We start from the raw sequence: 9083 nt of genomic DNA on the forward strand, positions 1-9083 counted from the left end.
GCTTGCTTAAAGCCATACAATGCCTTCTTCAACTTGTACATGGTTGTCATCTTCAAAACTAGGAGATTGCTCAACATATACTTCTTCATTGATGTAACCATTGAGAAATGCACTCTTAACATCCATTTGATAGAGCTTGATGTTGTGGGCACAAGCATAAGCTAGCAAGATTCTTATTGCTTACAATCTAGCAACCGGGGCATATGTTTCTCCAAAGTCAAGACCTTCAACTTGTGAATAGCCTTGTGCTACTAATCTTGCTTTGTTCCTTACTACTATCCCATCTTGATCTTGCTTGTTTCTAAAGACCCATTTGGTTCCAATGACATTGTGTCCCTTTGGTCTCTCTATTAATTCTCATACTTGATTTCTTGTGAAGTTATTCAATTCTTCATGCATAACATTCACTCAATCAACATCCTTTAATGCTTCATCTATTTTCTTAGGTTCAATAGATGACATAAATGAAAAATGTTCACAAAATGATACCAATCTTGATCTTATTTGTATACCTCTTGAAATATCATCAATGATAATGTCCAATGGGTGATCTCTTGCAACATTGGTTGGTTGGAGGATTGGAACTTGATTGCTTGCACTTGCTTGATTATTGGGTTGAGATGATGTACTAGCCACTTGATCTTGTTCATTGTCATGAGAGCCACTTGCACTAACTTGATTTGTATCATCTTGCACATTTTAGTTAGAGAGCACTTGCACTTGATCATCTTCATCATCATTCACTTGCCTAGGCCTCAATTCACCAATATTCATGTTCTTCATGGCTTTTGAAAGTTGAATGCCTCTAACATCTTTCAAGTTCTCATTCTATACTTGTGAACCCTTGGTTTCATCAAATTCAACATCATGAACTTTCTCAAGAGTACCACTATCCAAATTCCAAACTCTATATACTTTGCTTGTAGTGGAATAACTAAGTAGGAATCCTTCATCATATTTCTTGTCAAACTTTCCCAATCTAGTGCCTTTCTTTAAGATATAACATTTGCAACCAAAGACCCAAAAATATGCAATGTTGGGTTTTCTACCATTCAAGAGCTCATATGGTGTCTTCTCTTTTAATGGGTGACAATAGAGGCGGTTGCTACAATAGTAAGCCGTGTTGATAGCTTTGGCCCAAAAAGATTGATTCACATTGTACTCACTAAGCATAGACCTTGCCATATCAATGAGTGTTCTATTCTTCCTCTCAACAAGGCCATTTGATTGAGGTGTGTACTTGGCCGAGAATTGATGTCTAATTCTAAATTTATCACACAACTCATCAATTCTAGTGTTCTTGAACTCACTATCATTGTCACTTCTAACTCTCTTGATGGTTGTTTCAAACTTATTGTGAATGCCTTTGATAAATGATTTGAATGTTGTAAACACATCACTTTTGTCCATTAGAAAGAATACCCAAGTATATCTAGTGTAATCATCCACTATCACAAAGCCATATTTATTACCACCGATGCTAGTGTATTGTGTTGGCCCAAACAAATCCATGTGCAATAACTCAAATGCTTTACTAGTGCTCATCATGCTTTTCTTAGAATGGGTGTTTTCAACTTGTTTGCCGGCTTGACAAGAGCTACAAAGCTTATCTTTTTTAAACACAATATCTTTCAAGCCTTTAACTAAGTCATGCTTAACCAATCTATTCAATTGTTTCATTCTGACATGACCAAGCCTTCTATGTCATAATCAATCCATGCTAGACTTAGTGAACAAGCATGTGGACAATCTAGCTTCACTAGCATTGAAATCAACCAAGTATAGATTCTCAAATCTAAAGTCTTTGAAGATCAAGTTAGAGCCATCTACACTTATGATCTCTATATCATCTATCCCAAATATGCACTTGAATTCAAGATCACATAATTGTGCCACGGATAGCAAATTGAAGTTTAAGCTTTCTACTAGCAACACATTAGATATGCTCATGTCATTAGATATTGCAATCTTACCAAGCCATTTGACCTTGCCTTTGCCATTGTCACCATATGTGATACTATCATAATCATCATTGCCATTGATGTTGATTGAGTTGAATATTCTTGCATCACCAGTCATATGTTGAGTGCACCCACTATCAAGAACCCAATACCTTCCTCTGGCTTTGTAATTGACCTACAAAAGAAGATCAATTCTTTTTAGGTACCCAAACTTGCTTGGGTCCTTGAAGGTTAGTCACTAGGCTTTTTGGTACCCAAATGACTTTCTTCTTTGAGCCCATCCATGCTTTACCAATGAACTTAGCATTCACATCATTTGTACCCTTAGTAAGCATACAGCATGAATCAAGCTTAATGGAGGATACATTAGCATTTTTACTCTTGTTTTTGCATTCTTGCTCTTTGTGACCCACTTGCTTGTAACTAGTGCAAAACCGACCATTGTTCTTCATAAAATTAGTCTTGTGAGGAGCAAAGGCCGCCTTGCCTTACTTGGGGGTATAGCCCAATCCCTCTTTATAGAGAGAAGCTCTTTGGCTACCCAAGCACATAAGCAAGCGGTCCTCACCACCATAAGCCTTAGCTAAGGTGTGAGTGAGCTTAGTGACCTCCTTCTTGAGGTTCTCATTCTCAACCACTAGTGAGGCATCACAAGTGAGATCATCACTACTAGATGAGGAAGAAGTGAAAGTGCTATAAGAAGGGTTAGTAGGAGCAACAATGACAGGCATAGATGGTGATTCATCAATTATATCACAAGTTAAACCTACATTATAAGTTTCAACATGCTTCTTTTTATTTTGCTCATCAAGCAAAGAGGAATGAGCCTTTTCAAGCTTTTTGTGAGCTTTGCCAAGTTTCTCATTGGCTTCCTCTAGCCTCTCATGAGATGCATTGAGCTCATCAAAGGCTTACTTAAGGGCATTTAATTCCTTACGCAAGCTTTTGCATTCCCTTCTCTTGATATTAAAGTGTTCTCTAACATCTTCTAGCATGTCAAACAATTCATCTTTAGTGGGTTCATCATTATCACTATCACTATTATTTTCATTTTCATGTTCATTTTCATCATCATGTTCTTCATCACTTTTATCATCACAAGATTGTATCTTAGTGGCCTTAGCCATGAAGTATGATGAAGATTCAAAGAGAGAAGGCTTATCATTGATGGCAATGCTAGCAAGAACCTTCTTCTTGGTGGTCTTGTGATCATCACTATCATCATCATCATCACTTGAGGAAGCATCACTATCCCAAGTGACTACATATGAACCATCCTTCTTCTTCTTGAAGACCATCTTGTCCTTCTTCTCTTTCTTTTCCTTCTTGTCCTTCTTCTTATTCTTCTTGTTGTCATCATCATTGTTACTATTATATGGGCATTGAGCAACAAGATGATCTTTGCTTCCACACTTGAAGCACCTTCTTGACTCTTCTTTGTTCTTGGATGAAGACTTCTTTCTTCTAGCACGGTAGCCCTTCTTCACTATGAACTTGCCAAATCTCTTGACAAATAGAGCCATCTTCTCATCATCATCATCATCCCATGATTCATCTTCTTCACTTGATGTTTCTTGCTTTACTTTGTCCTTGGATGATGTGGCTTTGAATGCCATGCTCTTCTTCTTGTCATCCTTCTTCTCATCTTTCTTCTCCTTCTTTTCTTCCTTCTCATCATCATCTCTATAAGTATCATCGGTCATTATATCTCCCAACACTTGGTTTGGTGTCATGGTGTCCAAACTACTCCTCACTAGAATAGTGACCAATGTACCAAATCTTGAGGGTAAGCATCTCAAGAACTTGTGGGAGAAGTCATTATCCTTCACTTCTTCTCTAAGTGCTTTGAGATCATTGATAAGCACTTGAAGCCTATGGAACATCTCCGGCACACTCTCATCATCCTTCATCTTGAAGCTTGCAAACTGTTCTTTGAGAATATAAGCCTTTGCACCCTTCACGGCTTGAGTGCCCTCAAATGACTCTTCCAACTTCTTCCATGTCTCATGTGCCATCTCAATATTTTTGCCTTGCTCAAATATTCTTTCATCAATTACATCATGAATAGCACTTAGAGCAATGTCATTGTTTTGGAGAAGTACTTCTTCGGCCACGGTGGGATTCTCTAGATCTTCAATCTTAATTTTTGTTTCTACCACCTTCCAAACCTTCTTATTGATTGACTTGATATAAGTTGTCATCTTGGCCTTCCAATAGAGATAGTTGGAGTCATCAAATTAGGGTGGCTTCTTGGTGTTGTTGATTTGAGCCATTTTAACATCGAAGGTTGTTAAGCCTCAAATAACGGTGACCTCGGCTCCGATACCACTTGAAAGGTCCTAATGGCTAGAGGAGGGTAAATAGCCTAATAAAAATTTCTACAACAACACTTAACAAAATGGTTAGACAATTATGAGGCGAAGCAAGTGTTGCACTAGCCTACTCAAAATATAAGCCACCTACCACAATTCTAGTTTAGATAGTATCTATTCACACAATAGCTATGATACTACTCTATGTTAGTGTGCTCTCAAAGGCTAACTAAAGAGCCACACCAACTAAGCAAGTAAGTTCTCACAACTAACTACACTAAAGAACTTGACAACTAGTTTGCGGTAATGTAATGAGAGTAAGCAAGATAGTTATACCGCCGTGTCGAGGAGTGAACCAATCAATCACAAGAATCAATATCAATAAAGACCAATCACCTCGAAATAAAAAAATGAACACAATGATTTTCTACCGAGGTTCACTTGCTTGCCGGCAAGCTAGTCCTCGTTGTGGCGATTCACTCACTTGGAGGTTAACGTGCTAATTAGCTTCACACGCCAAATCCTCAATAGGGTGCCGCACAACCAACACAAGATGAGGATCACACAAGCCACGAGCAATCCACTAGAGTACCTTTTGGCGCTCCGCTGGGGAAATGTCAAGAACCCCTCACAATCACTACAATCGGAGCTAGAGACAATCACCACCCTCCGCTCGATGATCCTCGCTGCTCCAAACCGTCTAGGTGGCGGCAACCACCAAGAGTAACAAGCGAAATCCACAGCGAAACACGAACACCAAGTGCCTTTAGATGCAAACACTCAAGCAATGCACTTGGATTCACTCCTAATCTCACAAAGATGATGAATCAATGGTGGAGATGAGTGGGGGGCTTTGGCTAAGCTCATAAGGTTGCTATGTCAATGAAAATGGCCAAATGTGTGAGCTTCAACTGGCCATGAGGCTTAAATAGAAGCCTCCACAGAATAGAGCCGTTATACCCCTTCACTGGACATAACGCGGGCTGACCAGACGCTCTGGTCCAACTGACCAGACGCAGCACCGGACACACCGGTCGTGAATACCGGACGCGTCCAGTCGGCATACCGGACGTGTCCGGTAGCCCCCAGACTGTCACGTGTTCAGTTCAAACCAACATAGCCGTTGCTACTTAATCTGCCGACGACCGGACGCTTACACCGGACGCACAAACACAAATGATCGGACGCTGAGACGCAGCGTCCGGTGCAGTACAGTAAGCATCCTTGCCCGACCGGACGCGTCCGGTGATACCGGACCGGACGCTGCTAGCGTTCGATCGACTGTCCTGCCGTATACTATTTTTTCTAATTCACACCGGACGCGTCCGGTGTGGCGACCGGACGCATCCGGTCGCGGAGTTCGTCTCCAAATACCGGACGTGTCCGGTCACCATACCGGACACGTCCGGTCACTCTGTAACCAGCGCGGCTAACTCCTCTTCGACTCTATCTTCTTCACCCTTGCTCAAATGTGCCAACCACCAAGTGTATCACCTTGTGCACATGTGTTAGTATATTTTCACAAACATTTTGAAGGGTGTTAGCACTCCACTAGATCCTAAATGCATATGCAATGAGTTAGAGCATCTAGTGGCACTTTGATAACCGTATTCCGATACGAGTTTCACCCCTCTTAATAGTACGGCTATCAAACCTAAATGTGATCACTCTCTCTAAGTGTCTTGATCACCAAAACAAAATAGCTCCTATGGTTTATACCTTTGCCTTGAACTTTTTGTTTTTTTCTTTCTTCTTTCTAAGTCCAAGCACTTGATCATCATCATGTCATCATCATCATGTTATGATCTTCATTTAATTCACCACTTGGAATGTGCTACCTATCTCATGATCACTTGATAAACTAGGTTAGCACTTAGGGTTTCATCAATTCACCAAAACCAAACTAGAGCTTTCACTTGGCTCTTCTCCTATTGCATGGACGTTCAAGAAACAAGCAACTGTATCTCGTTCTAGTACGGAGGCCGAACTTTGAGTTCTTGCTACTACTACTGCAGAGATTGTATGGCTGCGATGGTTGTTGGTTGATTTTGGTATTGCTTGTGATGTTTGTCACACCTCTTCTCTGTGATAATACAGGAGCCATACAAATTGCCAATGATCCTGTGAAGCATGAATTTACAAAGCATATTGGTGTGGATGCCTTCTTTACTCGGTCTCATTGTCATCAGAAAACTATTTCTCTCCAATATGTGCCTTCAGAGTTGCAATTGGCTGACTTTTTCACTAAAGCATAAACTAGAGAGCAGCATCGGCTTCACTTGATCAAACTTTGCTTCAAATCCTCCGCTTCCACCTTGAGTTTGAAGGGGGTGTTAAGTGTATGAACTATGAAGGCCCTTATACTACAGGCCCATATGGCCCATGTGGCCCTCTATATATAGATCATCTCCACCTGTGGAGTGGTTATCTTCTCAGATCCCCAAGGTTAGTAACAACATGGACATGAGAATGGAATCGGATTTCATCAGCACTGTTTATCACATTCTGAAAAGGCACTCAGGCACTAGCTCGAAGACATTTGGGCTTGTCCGCTTCCACCTTGAGTTTGAAGGGGGTGTTAAGTGTATGAACTATGAAGGCCCTTATACTACAGGCCCATATGGCCCATGTGGCTCTCTATATATAGATCATCTCCACCTGTGGAGTGGTTATCTTCTCAGATCCCCAAGGTTAGTAACAACATGGACATGAGAATGGAATCGGATTTCATCAGCACTGTTTATCACATTCTGAAAAGGCACTCAGGCACTGGCTCGAAGACATTTGGGCTTGAAATGTCTGGTTATATGTTTAATCATTACAACTTATGTCATCTTGATAGCTGGCTTCACCTTGCTCTTTCATCTGGGCTTGAAGAACTCATCATTGAGTTGTGGTCAGGCATAATGTGCATGTCACAGTACTACTTCCCATGCTCCCTTTTATCTGGCAAGAGTAGAGACTCGATTCAGAATCTTCGCCTTAGCTCCTGTGCCTTTTGTCCTACAGTTACACTTTGCTTGAGAAGCCTGAAGAAGTTATATCTTTGTTCTCCGAGTACCACGGATGATGAGTTACAGTGTATTCTATCAGATTCCTTTGCTTTGGAGAGGTTGGAACTCCTGAGTTGCAGCAAGATAATTAACCTTTAGATACCTTACCTGCTGCGGCGCCTCAGCTACCTGGAGGTGAAAGTATGCATGAGTCTAGAAGTGATACAGATCGAAGCTCCAAATCTCTATCCACTTTACGCTTTTCACGCGGCAACCCTGTACAACTCTCACTTGGAGAAGCATGTCAAGCGAAAGACCTATACATGTCCCACTATGGCGCCGTCTATTTTGCTCGTGTGGACCTTCCACTGATTGCACCATGTCTCGAGATTCTTACCATTGAGTCGTTGAAGGAGGTATACTCTAAAATTTATGGTAAATTGGTAATTATAGACTAGTGAATGCATATAGTGGTAGGAAAGAATTCTTAACTTGGAGTATAACTTGAGAATCTTTATGCAGATGGTCAATAATATAGCGATCCTACCCAGTAAATTCTACCAGCTCAAGTACTTGGATATTTGTGTTCCTGGACAGTACTTTGTTCCAGACTATGATTATTTTTCTCTGGCTTCTTTTCTTGACGCTTCTCCTTCCTTGGAGACTTTCATCTTGGATTTTAATGTAAGTATAATTTTTCATATTGCAATTAGCAAGTATACCTAGTGAGTAGTGACTAATGGATCAACTTGAATATCATGCATTCTGTCTTTAGTTACGTAGGGTATTCGAGGATCCTGAGTCAGTTCTTGGGGAACTCTCGCAATCACATATGCGCCAGACGGCAGAGCGCCACTACGGCAACCTCAAGAGGGTGAAGATCGCCCGTTTCCACCCCACGAAAAGCCTGGTTGAACTAACATGTCATATTCTTGAGAGTACGGCATCGCTTCAATGCCCTACATTGGACACGAAATGCTGTTGTTCTGGGGTTTCTCACAGCAAATCTGGCAAATGCTTCATCTTCGCTGTCAGAGCACACATCGAGGGAAATTTTCCCTCTACGACTAGGCTAGACTTTCCGAAGCCTTGTATTTTAGATGTCAAGTTATCATTGCCATCCAATGTTTAATGAGGTGTCTGCTTATTAAATTACTATGGCCACTTAAGTTTAGAAGAAGTCTTATTATCTGCTGATCTGCACCTCATCGGTGGTTGCGCCTTTGTTTGGTTTGGCTTCGGCTGTTCGGCAGTGTACGCACTACCTGCATGCCTGACTGCCTGTAGTCGGTGTCTTTTTTTTGTCTGCTTTTTTTTTCGGCATTGGATATCACATGAAAATGTATCAAGTACTCCAACGCCCGCTCCACTTTATTTCTCTCTCTCTTGTCCTTCGAAGAACCTCTTGTATCTTCTTTGATCAGATTGCTCATTTCTTCTATGTTGGAGAGTAAAAAGGAATTAGTGGTGTAAGGCCATGTATAATGCAAAGATGCTTAGACTATCTCCAACAGCACCAACCCAAATACGAGACATATTTCATGGTTTGGGTCATCTATAGGGAAAGGGCCACGCACCCAAAACGTCCCTTCTCCAACAGCCAACGCAAAAAGAGAGGAGTCCTGAGCAGTCAAGCCTCAAAACCCGCCTCCCTCCCCACCGAGCGCTGAGCCGCCATGGACTCGTCGCGCCGCGGGCACGCCTCGAAGCTCGCTTCTCCCTCCTCCCTCTCCTCTCCTTCCAGCCCCCAGAACTAGAAATCGAAGCCTCCGGCACCGCAGAGCTCTGAGGCAATCGTCGGGGGAGGATTGGGGAAG

At 41.7% G+C, this 9083-nt stretch overlaps 1 protein-coding gene across 2 annotated transcripts in view; it reads left to right on the forward strand.

Annotated features, from left to right (window-relative positions):
• LOC136549965 (uncharacterized) overlaps nucleotides 1-8576 on the forward strand; it is a 28912-nt gene extending 20336 nt beyond the window's left edge. For both annotated transcript variants that reach the window (XR_010782107.1, XM_066541398.1), the window contains 2 exons: nucleotides 7789-7950; nucleotides 8042-8576. Coding sequence is in view for 1 of the 2 variants with exons in the window: in XM_066541398.1 (XP_066397495.1) it covers nucleotides 7789-7950; nucleotides 8042-8398 (519 nt within the window). In the remaining variant the exon portion in view is untranslated. The remainder of the gene's footprint in view (nucleotides 1-7788; nucleotides 7951-8041) is intronic.
• The last annotated feature ends 507 nt before the right edge of the window (nucleotides 8577-9083 follow it).

The sequence above is a fragment of the Miscanthus floridulus genome, chromosome 4 (genome assembly GCF_019320115.1).
Source record: "Miscanthus floridulus cultivar M001 chromosome 4, ASM1932011v1, whole genome shotgun sequence".
In the NCBI taxonomy this organism is placed as follows: domain Eukaryota; kingdom Viridiplantae; phylum Streptophyta; class Magnoliopsida; order Poales; family Poaceae; genus Miscanthus; species Miscanthus floridulus.